The sequence below is a fragment of the Crinia signifera genome, chromosome 4 (genome assembly GCF_055691185.1).
Source record: "Crinia signifera chromosome 4, ASM5569118v1, whole genome shotgun sequence".
Taxonomy (NCBI): domain Eukaryota; kingdom Metazoa; phylum Chordata; class Amphibia; order Anura; family Myobatrachidae; genus Crinia; species Crinia signifera.
Genome location: NC_139220.1, coordinates 280,579,073 through 280,600,338, shown reverse-complemented (window position 1 = coordinate 280,600,338; position 21,266 = coordinate 280,579,073). Strand labels below are relative to the sequence as shown.

At 46.7% G+C, this 21,266-nt stretch overlaps 1 protein-coding gene across 3 annotated transcripts in view; it reads left to right on the top strand.

The window, feature by feature from the left end:
- The window catches only part of LOC146075479 (zinc metalloproteinase-disintegrin-like VLAIP-B), a 114,555-nt gene that overhangs the window by 32,157 nt on the left and 61,132 nt on the right, over nucleotides 1–21,266 (top strand). For all 3 annotated transcript variants that reach the window (XM_083184767.1, XM_083184766.1, XM_083184765.1), the window contains exons 10-12: nucleotides 1,808–1,892; nucleotides 11,829–11,953; nucleotides 17,267–17,444. In XM_083184767.1, the coding sequence (XP_083040893.1) occupies nucleotides 1,808–1,892; nucleotides 11,829–11,953; nucleotides 17,267–17,444 (388 nt within the window). The remainder of the gene's footprint in view (nucleotides 1–1,807; nucleotides 1,893–11,828; nucleotides 11,954–17,266; nucleotides 17,445–21,266) is intronic.

Sequence of the window (21,266 nt, the reverse complement as noted above, 5' to 3'; positions counted from 1 at the left end):
GTAAGACCTGTCGGCACCGGAGTTGGGGGCGGAACTAATTTGCCCCTTCTATACTATACTAGAGTTCATAGATCCATATAAGATGATATCCTTATTCATATAAGATTATAATAATAAAACAGTAAAACTGTCCCTATGCAGGAGATACATTATAAATAAATAAATATAAAAAAAACATTATATTCTAGTCCTCCTTTTACTAAAGGCCTTACTCCATTTGCCCAGTGTGTAGGGCAATGACTTTAGCGATTACCTTATAAAAGGTTATAGCTTTAAAAAGGAACTGGGAAGTTTACATTTATGAATAGCGGCTTTGGAATGTATCTGAGCTCTGTGTGAAAAAGCACCGCCATTAGACCGGAAGCCGAAGTTCATGTACGCATGTTATTGCTGCTCTCTGTGATCAGTGGGGTTTTCCAATGGAGTGCAATGCAGTGAAACACACCGCCATTTAAACTGGAGGGGAAGGACCATCTCGCAATTCCGTTTAATATGCGCGTCATCGCGTTCAGGTGCAACGCACCACCATTTTCATTTGCCTCCATATAGTCCTCTGGATGCCTTCTCTTGCGGAACGCACAGACATGTAAAATTGGTATTCCCAAAATACCTCCATCCCTTTCTGTTAGTCTGTCCCAAGTGGACCCTCCCTGTCAGATGGAGCTCCTGTCCACAAGCCTGCGCCAGCTCAGGACATCTGCCAATCTTGCAGGCTGTTTACCTGATGATGGGGGTTTGCACCCGAAATGTATTTAAAAGTTCACCCTTTTTTCGAAATCTCTTGGAGTGCCATGCCAAGGTTAACCCTGTGGGGTCCCATACAAGCCATGTATATATATATATATATATATATATATATATATATATATATATATATATATATATATATATATATATAGCAGTTTTAGTTGAAGCAGGCACTCACCACAGGTAATAAATCATAGTTGAAGAAGATTTATTTCATAAATGCAGTCAACGTTTTGGTCCACAACAGGGACCTTTGTAAAGACAGGAACATGTCAATCCAAGGACAGGAAACACCAGGCAGTGTACATATGCAGTATCCCAGGCGACTATTTATGGCATCACTGAATTAATTGATGGTAACTCCCACTTCCTGTCATTACCATCAATTAATTCAGTGATGCCATAAATAGTCGCCTGGGATACCCTTTATATCTGGGGTGGCTGCCTTTTCTTCAAACGAGGTGACGTCACAAGGTCCCTCAGAAATTGAATCTGAAATAAAGCATAAGAAAATGGCGCCTCCTAGTGCATTACCCTTATAATAAGGTTTCAACCCGACACCAATGAATCTACACCGTAATGGGTGTGAAAGTACCGTGAAAGGTGGTTCTCCGACCACTCTTTAAACGCTTGTGGATTAAACCAAATAATTTGGAGATATCCCAGCATAGAAAATGATGCAGGGAGATATATTGTTGGACGCCCTCAAAAGGTGCATTCGCAGGACGCTGATGTCCTAAGACACTTGCGGGGTGAGGCGGCACTCTAGGCATAAAAAAATTATGGTCCGCACTGCATATCCAAGATACTGCAGGAGCCTGAAGTAAATATCTATAACATATGTGATCTGCCCTCAGATGCCCAGTGCATAACCCCCTGGAAGGCTATATATATATATATATAGTTCATCCAATATCCAGCACCCACGGACTCAATAATTAAAGACACATACCAACAGGCTCAATTTCAGACAAGCTTTCACAGTAGCTTTCATAGTTACTCCACTGATTAATAAATATATATATTGCATCTAGATTATTTCTGTCTCTGTGTATTGCAGTAACATTGAGTTTGACGGTGCCAAGATCGGACTGGCCTGGATCGGTTCTATGTGCAGTGATCAGCAGTCATCAGGAGTTAACCAGGTAAGGCAGGGGTGGCCAGACTTTCAGACTTGGGGATTTATCTAAATTTAAAATCTTTTTTGATCTACCATAGTACAAAATCATAGGGAGCTCTACAGCAATAAATACATGAAACAAACTAAACATCAAGGTTAGCCTAATTAAAGGGTGTTTTTGCACATAATGTTATTGGAAGTATGAAGTTGATGACGCATGAGGCTGCGTGTCTTGTATTAACTAGATAAAAGATGGTTCCAAATCAGTTAGGAACATACAGTATGAAGGTGATATTTTAAATGTTCATCAGTTATATGGCTTCTGTATCTTGATTTAATTATATTCATTTGGGAAAAGCAGATTCAAAAAGGTACGTTGACCCCAAAAATGCTGTGCTTCACTTAGTAATTTCCAGGAATGAATATCAAAGGCTCTTGCTTGTATAAGGATAGCAGCTTGCAGCTTTAATATTTATTCCTCTACATCTGATGTATTCATATCGAACATAGAGGAGATATTACCAAAAATCTCAGTAGTGTCAACAAATGTAAATGACATGAAGGCTAGGATTGGCTCAAGCTACTTATACCCCTTTCACACCAGCCAAAATTCCCGGGTTGGCCCTGGGAACAACCTGGCACTAATGCTGGTGTGAAAGGGTTCTGGGACAAAATCTAGGGACTGATGACCCGGGATTTCAACCCTGCTAGCTACCAGGGTTGCTACCTGGACCTTCCAGGGTTTTAATGTCCTGAAATCACCTCTCTAGTTCTTCCCAAAGATTTGGATTTCAGTACATGATGTATTATATGTGATGCTGCTTACAGGGTTTTCTTCTATCACTTTCTCAAAACTAGGGAAGTTCCTTAAAATTCCTTTGGCAAGCTGTGACTTAATTTTTTTTTTTCATTTTTTGAATAAATAAATTGGATAATATTTGTATCCTTTCCCTAAAGTTCCAGGTTGAATGCATTGCAGTGACTGGTTGAGGGCCATATGCACTAAGCTTCAAAATTGAGAAAATGGAGAGTGATAAACCACCAGCCAATCAGCTCCTGTATGATATTTTTCAAACGTAGTCTGTGACATGACAGGTCACCCTGGGGTGCCTCGGGTTGGTCGTCCAGGACCAATTCAAATTATTTATGATCAATTATTTCTAGACAAAACCAGTGGCTGCCAATAATAAAATGTGTACAATCAGAACCAAATCCTGCCCTTTACCACATGACTGAACCTAAGAAGCACATATAAACACAATCTACTTAATTTGATATATATATTTTTGGGGCCTAGGGGTGCCGTGGAAATTTCTGATACTCTCGGGTGCTGTGATTAGAAAAGATTGGGAACCCCTTATGTATGGTATATGTATATCCCAAATTATTTCCAACTGTTGAAAGCCTCGACCATAATGTTAGAATGTGTTTGCATTCATACTCAATGACAGCAATGAAATCAGGTGTGGTATTGTTTTTTCAGAATCTGTTTCTCAGATCATCGATTTTTTTTTCCAGATAATCAATCAAGGCAAATTGAATCTTGGTGTTTTTAAATTTCTAAGTGAAATTTCTTCTACGATCCCCATGGCAGCCTTAACACTGGGATATTCCCATCCCCCATAGATTCAGACAGGACATTTTTCTCTAGGACCGCCCACCTTGGGTATAATAGCCCCCTCCTTGCTCTCCTCTGTGTCTTTTTTCCTGTCTCCGTTAAGAGTAGGACAGAGTAGGTTATTTGATTTTGTTTTAACCAGGGTTACCTCTATGCAGTGAATGGGGTGGCTCCCCGGGGAGAAGAGGATGCTAAGGTCAGTATACTGCCCTTATGCATAAAATGCCTGCCGTTTTTACAGGGACTCTACTTCATACAGTTTGTCCCTATGAGAAACGCTGTTAAACCCAGATATGCGCTATCGGAGGAGAGATTGTACATACCCAGCAGAAGAAATATGCAGACTGTTTGGTAAGCCACGCGGTGTCTGACAGAAGCGCTGACGCTGGCATTAGCAGGAGAAGGGAGCCATCAGACCGGGCTGCAAGCCGCGTCTGTGTGCTCCGGAATACAGGCAGAAGGGGCGGAAGTGTGCGGTACGCGTCACTTCCGCCCACAAGCGCCGGAGGTGCGCTGATAAATGCTTCCCCGCGGAAACAAGGGGAAGCACTTTTTGTTCCGCTTGGCCATCCTGAATAGGGAAAGCGGCTATCAAAGGGTTAAGGCGCCCTATTTAAAGAAACGCCAGGATGAATAGCATGTGCAGCTATTCTGGATTCTCTGGACATTGTAGCACTGAAGCAGAAAGCGATATGGATACACCTTCTCCCCACAAGCCGGTTGATGCCCCAGTGAGGTAAGCCCTTTGGTTTTGGGCATTAGTTTCTTTTGTTTTTACAAGATATTTAGTGTAGTTTTTTCTTATAGTGTGCCTGTTGCGGATACAGTTCCCAAAAAGAAAACGGCTAAAAAGAAGTTTTTGGAGACTAGATGCATGTCTTGCGCGCCAAAGAGATCTAGAGCTCAGGCGGGGTTTAGTGGTGAAGAGGGCTCAGCTGATGAAATAGAGCATCAGGAGCCAGAGAAAAACTCCACAGATGAAGGAGAGTTAGAGGAAGCCAGAACCTTTAATCTGGATTTAGTTGAAGGTATACTAAAGAATATATACAAGGCAATGAATTACAAGGAAGAGCCTAGTACGTCGGGAGTGAAGAACCCCTTATATGATGAAAAACCAAAAAAGGGGAGAACATTTCCGGTCCACGCCATGGTGAGAGATATGATCGCTAAGGAATGGACGAACATGGACAAGAAATTAACATTGGGTAATCGGGTCGACAAGATGTACCCATATAAGGACGAGGAGTTCTTAGGCTGGTGTTCACTGCCGAAGGTGGATGCCGCGGTGGCAGAACTTACATCAAGGTCCACCATCCCAGTGGAAGATTCGGCGGCCTTTAAAGATTCCATGGATAGGAAGACTGAGAACGCCTTACGTAAGGTCCATTCGGCCTCGGCAGGGGCACTGAAGTCCACGGTGGCAGTGGCATCTGTGGCAAGGGCTTTAAGGCTATGGGCGTCTAATCTCCATACAGATGTAGAAGAAAGAATATCTAAGCAATACTTATTGAAGAGCCTTGAAGTTATGCAGAAGTCAATAGACTACCTATGTGAGGCTTCATTAGACTCAGTGTCATTTTCAGCGAAGACTATGGCCGCTGGGGTCACAGCCAGGAGAGCGCTATGGCTTAGACCATGGAGTGCGGATGCCAACTCTAAGAATAAATTAGCAACGCTGCCCTTCGAGGGTAAGTTCCTATTCGGGTCTAAATTGGATACAATGATCCAAAGGTTGTCAGGAGGAAAATCGATTCGGCTGCCTCAAGATAGAAGAAATCGTTTCCCTTACCCTGCTTCATCTAAACAGTCGTACAAGGAGGCTAAGACGTACAGACCGGGCAGGCCGTACTATAGAAGAGGCTCCAGCACTTCAAGGCAGTCCTTTCGTCAGTCCTTTCGTGGGCGATTCCAGACGGATAGAGGAGGAAGATCATGACTATCCTCGGGAATTGGAGGTAGGAGCCAGACTGTCACTGTTTTTAGAGGAATGGAGAGTCACTATAACAGACAAGTGGGTGTTGGGGATAATTCAAGAAGGTTATCACATAGAATTTGCGAAGTTCCCAGCTCACAGCAGATTCATGAAGTCAAGGGTACCAGAAGATCGGCAGAAAAGATCAGCACTCTGGGAGAAGATAGAACAACTATTAGAGCTGAAAGCAATCGAGAAGGTACCGCAGACCCAACACAAGGAAGGCTTTTACTCCAATCTCTTCTTAGTGGAGAAAGCCAATGGTGGGTTCAGGACCATCCTGGACCTAAGAGAGCTGAATTACTTCATAAGGAAAATAAAATTCAGGATGGAGTGTCTGACTTCAATACTATCAGGCATAAGGAGAAACGAGTTCCTAGCCTCAGTAGACCTAAGAGACGCGTACTACCACATTCCAGTATGCAGAGATCACAGGAAGTTTCTGAGGTTCTACGTGGCAGGTCAGCACTTTCAGTTCACATGCCTACCGTTTGGACTGAGAGTCTTCACAAAGGTTCTGATCACAGTAATGGCGGAGCTGAGAAAAAGGAAAGTCCAGATCTGGCCATACTTAGACGATTTACTAATTGCTGGGGACTCAGCGGAAGAAGTAAGGCTGAGCCTATCTCTTACTCTAGAAACACTGACAAGACTGGGGTGGATAATAAACGACGAGAAGAGTCAATTCAATCCTACCAAGATAATACAGTTCCTGGGTGTCAGAATAGACACTGGAAAGTACTCAGTGGCCTTGTCGGTGGAAAGATGTACGAGAATAAGAGAGCTGACGGAATGGATACTACTGAGGGGAAGAATCCCACTTCTAAAAGCGGTTCAATTGCTGGGGATGATAGTGTCGTGTATAAAGATTATACCTTGGGCACAGTGGAACTCAAGACAGTTACAGTGGTATCTGCTCCCGCTGTTGAAAAGAGGGTACAAAGACCATCATATTGTACAACTGCCACAACCAGTGAGAAGATCCCTGAGGTGGTGGATAGAAGATCTGGAGAGCAGAACCTCCAGCCTAGAGAATCCAAGTTTCCAGATACTGACAACAGACGCCAGTTTGTCAGGATGGGGAGCCCACATGGGCGAATCGTCGGTTCAAGGAAACTGGTCTCAGGAAGAGGCGAGGAATTCCTCAAACGCAAGAGAACTGCAGGCTGTTTGGGAAGCAATGTCTATGCTCAAAACGAAAATTCGAGGCTCTCATCTCCGAATTATGACCGACAACGTGACAGTGGTGTCCCACGTAAATCATCAAGGGGGAACCAGAAGTCAGAAGTTGATGAGATTATCGGAGAAGATCATGAACTGGGCAGAATCGAATCTGTTGTCGATTTCAGCGGTTTACATTCCAGGGAAGGAGAACATAGTGGCGGATTTCCTGAGCCGCAGGGCGATACTGCCTGGTGAGTGGGAACTGAACCAGGAGGTGTTCCGAGAGATCGTGAAGAAGTTTGGGGTGCCAGAAGTGGACCTGATGGCCACAGCCACCAACAGAAAGGTGAGCAGATTTTGCTCAAAGTTTTGGCATCCTCAGGCGGAAGCACTGGACACTTTCGCGATCAAATGGTCGTTCAGCCTGGGTTATGTTTTTCCCCCTTTCCCAGTAATAACCAAGATACTGAAGAAGATACGGGAGGACCAGGTGCAGGTGATAGTAATTCTACCGCATTGGCCAAGGAGGGCCTGGTATACCAATGCCCTGAGGATGTCGATACAGCAACCTTGGAGATTACCGAACAGACCAGATCTGTTGAGCCAAGGGCCACTGTGGTATCAGAATCCAGCAACATTGTGTCTAGAGGCATGGAAATTGAGCGGCAGATTCTGAGAAAGCATAATCTATCGCCACAAGTCGCGGAAATGATGATGAAGGCTAGGAAGAAAGTTTCTTCAGCAGCCTATTATAAAACTTGGAATAAGTTTATTACCTGGCGTGAATTCAAAGGAGACTTTGCATGTATTCCCACAGACAAGGTGTTACAGTTCCTGTTTGAAGGATTTCAAATGGGCTTAGCCACGGCCACGATCAAAGCACAAACTTCAGCTCTGAGTGTTCTATTGGACAGGCCTCTGGCGGAGGACAAGATGGTCAAAAGATTTGGTAGGGCGATGAAGAGAATCAGACCACCAATCAAAGCCATTGTAGCACCTTGGGACTTGAACCTATTACTGACGGTCTTAGCTAAGGATCCGTTTGAACCTTTAGCGGAATGCGCATTAAAATTCCTTACCTGGAAGGTGGTGTTTCTGGTTGCAGTCACTTCTGCTAGACGGGTCAGTGAGCTGCAGGCCCTGTGGATAGAGGAACCATACCTGGTGATATATCCAGACAGGGTAGTTCTACGTACACACCCAGAGTTTGTCCCTAAGGTAGTCTCTTCCTTCCACTTGAACCAAGAGATAACACTACCTCAGTTTTGTACCAATCCGCAAAACGAGCAGGAGGAAGCCTGGCATACTCTAGACTTGGTCAGAGCAATATCCATTTATCTGGAAAGAACTAAATCTTTCAGAACTTCTAATCACTTGTTTGTCATTCCAGAAGGAGTAAAGAGAGGGAAGGCACCGGTGAAGCAGACAATATCCAGATGGATCAGAGAAACCATACTGTTTGCGTACAAGAAGGCCGGTAAAGCAGCTCCTCCTATTGTTCAGGCACACTCTACCCGGGCAATTTCCACTTCCTGGGCAAATAAGGCGAAGGCGTCAGTGGCAGAGATCAGCAGAGCAGCTACTTGGTCGTCAGTTCATACCTTTGCGAATCACTACGCACTTAATGTATCAACTGCCCACTTTGGGAAGCATGTCTTACAAGAGGCTACTTCGGCTGTTTAAGAGCCTACATATATAAATAAATATTACATGCATGAATCAGCCCTCCAGTGTGTTTACTTGGGTATGTCCCAGTGTTAAGGCTGCCATGGGGATCGTAGAAGAAAGAGGCGAATTATACTTACCGATAATTCCTTTTTCTTCATAGAGATCCCATGGCAGCCATTGGTTACCCTCCCTGTGTATTATGCTATGTTGTGTTTTTCTCCAGGACCAGTGTTACGGAGACATCAAAAGACACAGAGGAGAGCAAGGAGGGGGCTATTATACCCAAGGTGGGCGGTCCTAGAGAAAAATGTCCTGTCTGAATCTATGGGGGATGGGAATATCCCAGTGTTAAGGCTGCCATGGGATCTCTATGAAGAAAAAGGAATTATCGGTAAGTATAATTCGCCTCTTTCCCAAATACGGCTTTGAGGTGCACACTACCAGGTCCAGAGGTATCTTGTTGCTGAATTTGGTGGCTGTGAGTGCCACAGTGTGTCTGCAATGCGACAGACACTCACACACACACACACACACACACACACATTCTTCAACTTATTATATAGCAGGGACGTGCAGACAGGGGAGGCAGTGCCTACCCTGTCATAAATGATTAAAACAAAATACAAAGATATTTAAAACACATATACAGTGCAATAAATATCTTATTGGTATTTTTTAAATCATTTTTGTGATAAGACGCCGTGTAGGAGGCTGGGAGGCAATGGCAGCCATGCCTCCCGCTGATAATTGAGATCTGTCAGCCGCGGGGGGCGGGGCTTAGGACGGGCACAAAAAGAGGCTGAAAAGCCCATTAAAAAACAATGTGGAAGCGGCACCAACTCCTCTGCCTCAGTGTCAGGGACTGTGTCTTCAGCCAACATCAAAGCACGCCCCTGTCACTGTGACAGTTGTGATTGGACAGCGGATCAGTCTGTCACACATTGACAGACTGATCCGCTCCACTGTCAGAGAATGGCAGAGCAGACACCTTGCCCCCCCCCCCCCGCGTGGCTATTCCGCTTTTGCAGCTATTGCAGGGGGGCATTCTGATTCTCCAGCTCACCTGCTGGCTGCTTGCCCCTTGAGGGTGCTGCTGCATTAATAGAAATAGTGGCGGCTGCAGATCCTTACAGCCGCTGGCACCCGCCATCCCTGGCCCCACTGTAAACAATCTCCCTGCATTGGGGCAGGTGAGACACAGGGGAGTGAGGAGGGGTACCTAGGGGATCACCATGGAGAAGAAGACCACATAGTTCTGCGTGTCCTCCAGTCCCAAACTGCAGAGAAGGCTCAGCAAAGGCTGGAGTCCTATGACCCGCCAGAGTCGTAGGACTAAGGGACTAAGGGACATTAGTGCATTAACCCTTGCACTCGACACTGCCAGGGTGCATTAACCATTGCACTGCTATATACTGCATTCACAGGACAATTGCACTGCCAGTGTTAGACAGTATTACCCTATCCTTGCACTGGCCATGTACTGATTCATACCTTGGAAGGTGCACCTGGCAGATATAGTTGGTTTGCAGCTTGTCCCCCTGGGATGCCCAGCGGTCCCGCAGCCTCCTGCACATTACATGCACACTGCCAGCTACGCATCAGCCCCCAGCACTGGCTGTATCGGGCATTCATGGTAGGGGTAGCGGTAGGGTGACCAACTCATCCCTTTAATCCGGGACACATATTAATTACACAGGTTCTGTGGCTGGCTTTCACCTGGTTTTAAACTGCCACACCTCAAAACTCCATTTCACCTGGTTTTAAACTGCCACAGAACCTGTGTAATTAATATGTGTCCTGGATTAAAGGGATGAATGATCACCCTAGTTAGCGGGCGGCAGTGGTAGTGGGACTCGTTCCCATTTGAAAAATGCAGAGCCTCACCAGTCACTGATCTCACCGCATGTCACTGTTATATAGATACGGAAAGATTCTTCAGTTGCTGCCTGTTGCGCTCCTAGTTTATTTTTTATAGATTTCAGTTTAGTCTTCCTTAGCTCACTATTAGGAGGAATGTATTGATCATATTTCTGATGCAGACTTGAGTAATGTCTTTGCAAATTCCCCTTCTTCACCAGACCAACTTTAGCATTGTTAAAAATATTAATTTGTCTTTGGCCTTTTAGAAACACTTATGTTCAGTAGGCGTGCTAAAGCACAATTTATATATTAAAAATATTTTGGAATGAACATTACAGCCAGTACAGCGAGCTTTGTGCACATGTCTGCTCACTGTCAGTGTTCCCAGCAAATGGTGGACGGTAAGGAAAACAATGACGCAGAAATATTTCACATACAAACTCAATAGGCTGGCACTGTACCATATGACCTGGACAGCGGCCAATAGAAGTCACCTACCCTGTCTTCCAATTACTGCCTGGAGGCAGAGTGTCTGAGGCAGAGGGGGAGTGGCTACCATACATTGCAGTGAAGGGGGTGTGTTATATTTTCCACCCTTTCCCTGCTGCACTACAATATGGGCTATGTGTGGGTGTGACAGGCTGGCAACCAGCGCCGAGGGAGTTAATGGACCTATGCTGGGCACATGGAGCTCTGCATGAGTGTTACCTGGCTCCCTGGCCGCAGCACACCACCGCTGCTGTGCTGCTGACACTGCCACTGCTGACAGCTCAGTGTGTGCCACGGGCGGTGGTTCACTATCTCTATGCATGTAGCTATTGACTGTTTGGCCACCCCTGAGGTAGGGCATATAACACTGTCCATTATACTGAAGGACAACTTGGACCCTCTGTGCCACCCCTGCCTGTCTCCAACACCTCATTACTATGTAAGCTCTCAGAAGCAAGGCCCTCATCTCACATGTGCTTTTCCTTTCCTCATTTATACCATCATCTCCTCCCCACTGCCAACAACAGCACCAAACATTTGGACTTGGCAGCTCCGTTGTGTACTTGGAAGTGGCATATTAGCAGATGAGGGTGCCTGTGTACAGACCCCTCCTCTTCTCTGTGCTGTAGACCTTGTGCCAGAGCCAACTGCACATGTGCAGGTCTCCAGAAACATGGCACCTCTCATGATCCGGAGACAAAACTCCCTACTGTCCATGTACAGCGGCCATTTTGACAGTTCTTTTTTTATCTTGAGTGCAGCTCTAAAGTGGGACTCCAGAAAGTTAAGTAATAAAGCAGTGTGTGTGTCCCCTGGACTCATTGGCTTGTGTGTGGCATACACATAGCACCCATTATAGAAACGCCATGGTATTTGGGTATTATAACTGCAGCGTTCTGTACTATAAGTTACTATTTTCTTGTTTTTTTTTTTCATATAGTATCTATTTATGTACTATGAAAAGTGCTACAGATCCTTCTAACACCATATAAATGCATAATAATAATACATTATTTTCTTTTGTCCTCATATGCATACAGCTGTTGATAACCACTTTAATATTAGACCTGTAAATACATATTTAAGGAAGCTGATGTGATTATATTTAAGGAAATCTGTCCAATAGGCAAGAGAAACAGAGACCAAGAAATTGGAATTCATGTTAAGATCATGTCATTATATGTTCTCAGGATCACAGTAAGAATTATATCTCTGTGGCTGAAACAGTTGCTCATGAAATGGGACACAACCTTGGAATGTATCATGATGACAGAGCGTGTGGGTGTAATTCTTGTATCATGGCGGAGTCTTTAAGGTGGGTGAGATAAACCACAGACATTTTGAAAATAAACACTTGATAGTATTCATCTCTGTTCCCCTAAATCATGGGTCCTGAAACTGCGGCCCTTCAGATGTTGTGGAACTACAAATCCCAGCATGCCTTGCCACAGTTTTAACACTCCCTTATAGCAAAACTGTGGCAAGGCATGCTGGGATTTGTAGTTTCACAAACATCTGGAGGGCCGCAGTTTGAGGGACCCATGCCCTAAATGATTGATAAATACTTGTGCTACAGATCATAACCCCATGCTGCTGTATTATCTGCTGTATTATCACATAGAGGGTCAGATGTATCAAGCTTCAAAATGTGATAAAGTGGAGAGTGATAAAAGTCAGCCAATTAGCTCCAACCTGTGATGTTACAGACTAGGTTTGAAAAATGACAGGTAGGAGCTGGTTGTTTATCACTCTCTACTTTATCACTTTTTGAAGCTTGATACATCTGGCCCACAGCAAACTGTATATGATACTAGCTAAGCACGCTGAAAGCAAAAGCTTTGAAAGCTAGTCTGCTGCCTTGTGATTGCCTCTGTGTTTCTGTATATGTGAAATAGATGTAGATAATATCTTATTGCTGCTTTCCGTCCCAGAAATGAACGGTCACCCAGGGGTACTTATAAAATACCCCTTGGGACAGAGGCTAGATATTAAGTAATCACTAATGCAACCACTTCACTTCTCCTTCAGGATCTATTCTAGACACTCTACTGCGCATACATTGTCTGATGACACCACACATGCAAATGAATAGTGATGGGGAGGGATCCTACAGATCCTTCTCTTAGTGATGGCAACAGAAATCATGGGGTCCATTACACTCATATTTTTGGGGCTCCAAAGTCAACCTCACTGCTGTCTCTCCAGCCTCACCCCTCACCTGTGTCTCTCCAGCTCTATCCCTGTGTATTCAGCCTCATCCCGCCCATGTCTCTCCATCGCCAGCCACCCATTCATCTTACCTGTGTCTCTCATCCTCCCCATCCCCAGGTCTCTCTGCATCCCTGTCTCTCACAGCCTTCCTATCCCCATGTCTTTCAGTATCCCCATCCTCCTGTGTCTCTCAGCCTCCCCATCATTCTGTGCCTCTAAGCCTCCCCATCCCTTTGTGTGTCTCTCAGTGTCCCCATCCCCCTGTGTGTCTCAGTCAGTTCTACCCCTGTCTCCAGGATACTATGTACATACTCCTGTAACTGTGCCTCCCTCCATACAGTTCTACCCCTGTCTCCAGGATACTATGTACATCCCCCTGTAACTGTGCCTCTCTCCATACAGTTCTACCCCTGTCTCCAGGATACTATGTACATACTCCTGTAACTGTGCCTCTCTCCATACAGTTCTACCCCTGTCTCCAGGATACTATGTACATCCCCCTGTAACTGTGCCTCTCTCCATACAGTTCTACCCCTGTCTCCAGGATACTATGTACATCCAGGGACGGTGCAAGGCACCGGAGCACCCCAGGCGAGTCGGGGTGGGGGAGCCCCGGTGCCGGGGGGAGGGAGGTAGGGGGGGGGGTACCTGTGTAAAAAAATTGCTGCCCCGGCGTCCCTGCAGTGCTGGGGCGGTCAGGGGTGTCCGTGCCGTAGGGGTACCTGCGGCGCCGTCATGTGTATAAAGCTGGCTGCGGCCGGCGGGGTCCCTGTAGTGAATAGCAAATAACTAGCGCTTCCGGCGCCGCTGCGCGCATAGCGCTAGTTATTTGCTATTCACTACAGGGACCCCGCCGGCCGCAGCCAGCTTTATACACATGACGGCCCCGCAGGTACCTCTACGGCACGGACACCCCTGACCGCCCCAGCACTGCAGGGACGCCGGGGCAGCAATTTTTTTACACAGTTCGCTGGGGGTGAGGGGCGAACTGCCGCCCTCCAGGTGCCGGCGCCCTAGGCAAATGCCTAGAGCTGCCTAGTGGTGGCGCCGGCCCTGTGTACATCCCCCACTATAAATATTACTCCCTCCGTACATTGATTCAACTGTCTCCAGGATGCTATGTACATCCCCCTGTACTGTGGCGTAAGTTCGTTACAGTTGCCTGGAGGCAAGATACATATTGGTGCCCCCACCCCCCCCACCCCCACACACACACATACGCACACACACAACCCTATATAACCTTATACAAATTATATATTTCTGTTAAGATAGATAGATAGATAGATAGATAGAGAACACATATATCTTTACGAACTCAGCCACAGGAGTAATATCATTGGCTTTTAAATAACTGATTTAAACTTGAAGGTGGAGTAGAGGTGCCCCCTTGGGAGCAGGAGCCCGGTGGCAGATGACTCCATTGCCTCCCAGAGTTCTGCCTCTGCCCCTGTAACTGTCTCTCCCTCCATACAGTTACACCTCTGTCTCCAGGATGCTATGTCTATTCCCCTGTAACTGTGCATCTTTCTTTATAGTTATACCTCTATCTCCAGGATGCTATGTACATCCCCCTGTAACTGTGCATCTTTCCTTACAGTTATACTCCTGTCTCCAGGATGCTATGTATATCCCCCTGTAACTTAGGGTTGCCGACTTTCAAAAACTCCTCTCCGGGAGAAGCATTACGCGTTTTGGGGGCGGGGCTTAACTGTGATGTCATTAAGCCCCACCCCCATTATGGCAAATAGCCGAAATAACTGGTAACCATGGAGGGGGCGTGGCTAAAATGACACGATTGTGCCGTTTTAGCTCCGCCCCCTCCCCTGAGACCCGCGGATTGCGGCATATAAATGCCGCGATCGGGGGGCTCAGTGGGGGTCCCCCTGATTCCGGGAGGGTTGCCCACCCTTCCGGGGGCCGGGAGGAAGGACCCGATTTTCGGGAGACTCCCGCAAACTCCGGGAGGGTCGGCAACCCTGCTGTAACTGTGCCTCTTTCCTTACAGTTATACCCCTGTCTCCAGGATGCTATGTATATTCCCCTGTAGCTGTGCATCTTTCCCTACAGTTATGCTACTGTCTCCAGGATGCTATGTACATCCCCCTGTAACTGTGCCTCTTTCCTTACAGTTTTACCCGTCTCCAGTATGCTATGTACATCCCCCTGTAACTGTGCATCTTTCCTTACAGTTATACCCCTGTCTCCAGGGGATCCGATATGATTTCCCGGCGGTCGGGATCCCGGCGGTCGGAATCCCGACACTGGAATCCCGACCGCCGAAATCCCGACAAGGGGGGGACATGGATCGCCCCCCCTTGCGGGCTCGCTGCGCTCGCCACGCAGCGGGCCCGGTGCCTCGCTACGCTCGGCACGCTATTTTATTCTCCCTCTATGGGTGTCGTGGACACCCACGGAGGGAGAAAGTTTCGGGATTTCGGCGGTCGGGATTCCAGTGTCGGGATTCCGACCGCCGTGATCCCGACCGCCGGGAAATAACCGCATCCCGTCTCCAGGATGCTATGTAGATCCCCCTGTAACTGTGCATCTTTCCTTAAAGTTATACCCCTGTCTCCAGGATGCTATGTACATGTCCCTGTAACTGTGCATCTTTCCTTACAGTTATACTTCTGTCTCCAGGATGCTATGTAGATCCCCCTGTAACTGTGCCTCTTTCCTTACAGTTTTACCCGTCTCCAGGATGCTATGTACATCCCCCTGTAACTGTGCATCTTTCCTTACAGTTATACCCCTGTCTCCAGGATGCTATGTAGATCCCCCTGTAACTGTGCATATTTCCTTACAGTTATACCCCTGTCTCCAGGATGCTATGTACATCCCCCTGTAACTGTGCATCTTTCCTTAAAGTTATACCCCTGTCTCCAGGATGCTATGTATATTCCCCTGTAACTGTGCATCTTTCCTTAAAGTTATACCCCTGTCTCCAGGATGCTATGTACATCCCCCTGTAACTGTGCATCTTTCCTTACAGTTATACCCCTGTCTCCAGGATGCTATGTACATCCCCCTGTAACTGTGCATCTTTCCTTACAGTTATACTCCTGTCTCCAGGATGCTATGTACATCCCCCTGTAACTGTGCATCTTTCCTTACAGTTATACCCCTGTCTCCAGGATGCTATGTACATCCCCCTGTAACTGTGCATCTTTCCTTACAGTTATATCCGTCTCCAGGATGCTATGTATATCCCCCTGTAACTGTGCCTCTTCCTTACAGTTATACCCCTGTCTCCAGTATGCTATGTACATCCCCGTTACTGTGCCTCTTTCATTACAGTTATACTCCTGTCTCCAGGATGCTATGTACATCCCCCCTGTAACTGTGCATCTTTTCTTACAGTTATACTCCTGTCTCCAGTATTCTGTGTACATCCCCCTGTAACTGTGCCTCTTTCCTTACAGTTATTCCCTGTCTCCAGGAGGCTATGTACATCCTCCCTGTAACTGTGCATCTTTCCTTACAGTTATACTCCTGTCTCCAGGATGCTATGTACATCCCCCTGTAACTGTGCATCTTTCCTTACAGTTATACCCCTGTCTCCAGGATGCTATGTACATCCCCCCTGTAACTGTGCATCTTTCCTTACAGTTATACTTCTGTCTCCAGGATGCTATGTACATCCCCCCTGTAACTGTGCCTCTTTCCTTACAGTTATACCCCTGTCTCCAGTATGCTATGTACATCCCCCTGTAACTGTGCCTCTTTCCTTACAGTTATACTCCTGTCTCCAGGATGCTATGTACATCCCCCCTGTAACTGTGCATCTTTTCTTACAGTTATACTCCTGTCTCCAGTATTCTGTGTACATCCCCCTGTAACTGTGCCTCTTTCCTTACAGTTATTCCCTGTCTCCAGGAGGCTATGTACATCCTCCCTGTAACTGTGCATCTTTCCTTAAAGTTATACCCCTGTCTCCAGGATGCTATGTACATCCCCCTGTAACTGTGCATCTTTCCTTAAAGTTATACCCCTGTCTCCAGGATGCTATGTACATCCCCCTGTAACTGTGCATCTTTCCTTACAGTTATACCCCTGTCTCCAGGATGCTATGTACATCCCCCTGTAACTGTGCATCTTTCCTTACAGTTATACTCCTGTCTCCAGGATGCTATGTACATCCCCCTGTAACTGTGCATCTTTCCTTACAGTTATACTCCTGTCTCCAGGATGCTATGTACATCCCCCTGTAACTGTGCCTCTTTCCTTACAGTTATACCCCTGTCTCCAGGATGCTATGTACATCCCCCTGTAACTGTGCCTCTTTCCTTACAGTTATACCCCGTCTCCAGGATGCTATGTACATCCCCCTGTAACTGTGCCTCTTTCCTTACAGTTATACCTCTGTCTCCAGGATGCTATGTACATCCCCCCTGTAACTGTGCATCTTTCCTTACAGTTATAAGCCTTCGCACACTTTTAGTTTCTGCAGTCACCAGCACTATGACCGTTTTCTCTGGAACCGAATGCCCCTGTGTATGACAGACGTGCCTGAGAAAAATGATATCCTGTCTACCCCCGTGTGTGGAAATGGATTCACAGAAATAGGAGAAGAATGTGACTGTGGCACAGAGCAGGTAAGTAGGCCTGGTCACACATGCTCCTCATGAGGGCATCCCTGCTATATACCATGGGTTTATTCGGTACTTGTTTCCTACCACGGTGTCCATCGCATACCAAATTTAGTGGTATGCGATGGTATGCGATGCGATATTCGCTTGAAATTAACACGAATGCTTGTACAATGAAATATCGCATAGCCACGCTCTGGGCTCGGTGGCTCGCTGCGCTCGCCACACTATCTAAAATCGACTCCACGCCGACGTGGATAGTGGGGGTATGAAAAGGTTGGAGGACGTGTACCACCACCCCTCGAGGGATCGCTACGCTCACCACGCTTTGGGTTAGCGTTGATAGTGGGGGTGGCGTTGACAATGGGGGTGCATTTAACATTGTAAGCACCCATCAGGGTGCTTGTACAATTAAAAATTGCATGCCGCTATATTGCATAAGATGCACTTCGATCAAAATCGGGGGCGCCTTGCTAGGAAACAAGTACCATTTATTCATTACCTGTCTGAGGGCAATTATTCAAAAGGAAATCCTTCCATGGAAAATAGCTCTGAACTGACAACCATTGCTGTCTCTGTATGGGGTAATACTAACTAATAGATAAAATGTATAATGTATATTGCACAAATCCCAACAAAACCTGGAATCCATAGATTACCTGGGCATGCTAATCTTTGTAGAACTGCAAGCCATACTTGCCTACTTTTGAAAATGAATTTCAGGGAGATTATAGTCAGTAATAGAAATTTGCAAAGCACCCCCATTGAGGGGGCGTGTCATGCTCCACCCAAAGGGCGTGTCGCGTGCCATATATGGAGAGATTGGGAAATGAGATTGTGAACATGGCACCTAGAAGCATGGGTGTGTACTGCTACATCTGAGAGGAATCTTTTAAAATTACTTATATCCAAGTGTAGATGAGCCTCAAAGCTGTTAGTAAAAGCTACTATACTTGGTAAAGTGCTGGGAAATGCTGCTGATGATTCAATGTAAATGTATCTATCTCTCATTCCTTTTTTCCCCAAATATGTAACAGTGTAATGTGGGCTAGGTGAAATGAGGGAGATTGGTAGACTAATGAGGGAGAGAGGGAGATTGCTGCTATTTCAGGGAGTCTCCAGGAGGGTAGGCAACTATGATACAAGCACAATCATGTCGAGGCATAGGGATTCTGCTAGGAGCTATAACTACACAGATTATTGGTATTTAAGAATCCTGTCGTGTTTTGGACCTGGATTGGTTTTGGCAAAACCACCCTTTCGGATTTAAAAAAACAAACCAAAACATAGAAGCAGCTAAATTATCTAGGGATGAATGCATTCGGATCCTAGACATCCGAACGCACCAAAACTTACCTGATCTGAGGCGCAGGGCCGTTTCTAGACAATTTAGCTCCCAGGGCAAAGAAATAAAAATGCGCCCCCCCCCCCCACACACACACACACACAAAAAGAAATAACATGACATAGAAGAAATTGAAACAGGGGGCGTGGGTTATTTTAAAAAGGGGTGTGGTTTATAATAAGGGGCGTGGTCTAGCAGGAAAACAATTACCTTACATCTCACTTTTGCAACCTGCATGTCTAGACATTGGTTACCTCAGGAATTGTCATTGTACTCCCGCACTTAAGTTGGCGGGCTGAAGGCCACACAGTGACATAAAAATATAAAGGCCCACACAGTGACCTAGTACGCCTCACAGATCAAGGCCAAACAATGACAGGCTACTGAATCATTATACACTTTTTATCCGTGATGCCAATTACACATTACGCTGCACACTGTGATGACAATTACGCCGCACACCATGATGACAATTACACATTATGTCGCACACTGTGATGACAATTACATATTATGCCTAGGGTTACCACCTTTGTGTTGAGAGATTCCCGGACAGTGGCCCGCCCCTAGACACACCCACAGCCCACCCACTTACCCGCCCCTCGACCCGCCTTATGTTGTTGTTTTTTTAACCTTTGCTTCAATTTCATTTTTTATTTTGCACACCATAATGCCAGTTACATGTTACATCCCACAGTAATGCCCATTACAAGTTATGCCACACACCGTGATGCCTATTACATGTTAAGACATACACCGCAATGGCCATTACACGTTATGCCATGACTCAACAGAATTTTTGCAAACGAGGGAAAACATGGACAGTGCGCGCCCTCAAAATTTTCGACATAATGCCAACACACCACACACCCATTACATAGTATACCACATGCCATAATGGCCATTACATGCTATGCCACACACCGTAATGCCCATTATACATTATGCCCATTACTCGTTATGCCAGGACTCAAATATTTTGTAAAGTTTCCCCCTGGCCTGCGAATGGATGTTTATGTAAAACATCCATTCGCATGCCGGGCAAACAAGCACAGCGAGCGAATGTCGTGCGACCGCCCCGGCATTCGTAGGGCGGTGTCTGGTGGACCCGCAAGGCTGCGAATATGCCACCTTGCGAGTCAACCAGAATAAGGTCCTAAATGTAATGGCCGGCAAGTTACAGGAGCCGGCGCAATTCCGGTGAGATAGGCTTTAGATTTAAAGCCGCAAACCCAGGTTGGTACCATCAGGAAAAAAAAAACCACAGCACCTGGGATAATAATAGCAACGGTATCCAGGGATTCTCAACCTGTATTGAGAAAACGTAGAGAGGATCAGGCCTATTGGCCCAATGACCTGTACCTGTACTGTACCTGAAGAGCTACTGGGCACAGTATGATTAACCAACTACAGACCACTGGACACAGTATAAGTAGCTACCTACAGTTATGCTGGGCACAATATTGAAGAAGAGAACAACACACGCTGAGCAGCTCTGCAGCACACCAACTGCACATTACTGGGCAGCCCTACATACACACACAAACACATTGGGCACATCAGTGAGGAGACTTGTTGCAGACACAATGGCACATTAGTGGGCAAACCCTGCAACAGACACACTGGCACAGAGAGGAGACCTGCTGCAAACACACCGGACACATTACTGGGCAGCCCTGCTGCAGACAAACCGGGCACATTACTGGGCAGCCCTGCTGCAGACACACCGGGCACATTACTGGGCAGGCTTGCTGTGCACACACACTGGGCATGATACTGGGTAGACCTGTTGCAGCCACAGTGGGCAAATGCCCTAATCGCACAGGATAGAGTAGTGGGTAGTGCCCCTGGTGTACACTTTACAGCCAGAGCAGTGAAGAGCAGGCCACAGTAACACATAGTCCTGACTACCTGGCACCACCAGTATGTAACCAGGTACAGTCAGAACTGGGCATAGCAGTAACAGAAGTACAGGGCACAGCAGCTTGCCCGGTGGTAGTGGTGGCAGTGGCACTCACCTGGCAGACACAGGAGGAGAAGCAGTGCCAGGAAGCAGCCCTCCAGAAGCCTCATTCCTGCAGGATCGCTCTCAGTCTTCCCCTAACACCTAGATCCTCCCAGTGGGCACGGAGGTGGCAGCAGCAGCAGGTGATCCACAGGTAGCCTCCCTCTACGCCAGCACAGCCCGGGTGTCAGGGTGTGCACCCCTGGGCTGCCATTGTCAGCTGCAGTCAGTCCTGTTCCCGGGTGCAGAAGTCAGGATCCCACATGCGACAGTCCCGGAGTCCTCGGCCCAGGGTTACTGCAGCAGGAGCCTCTCACCCTAACTCCCAGAGACAGCTGCTCCCCTGCCTGCCCGGTGCTATGCCCCCATTGCAGTGCCCACTCAGTGTAATGCAGTGTGTGCCCCCTGCACTGTGCCCAGTATAACGGCCTGTCCCCTGCTCAGTATCACTGCCTGCCCCCTTCCTGCACTCTGCCCA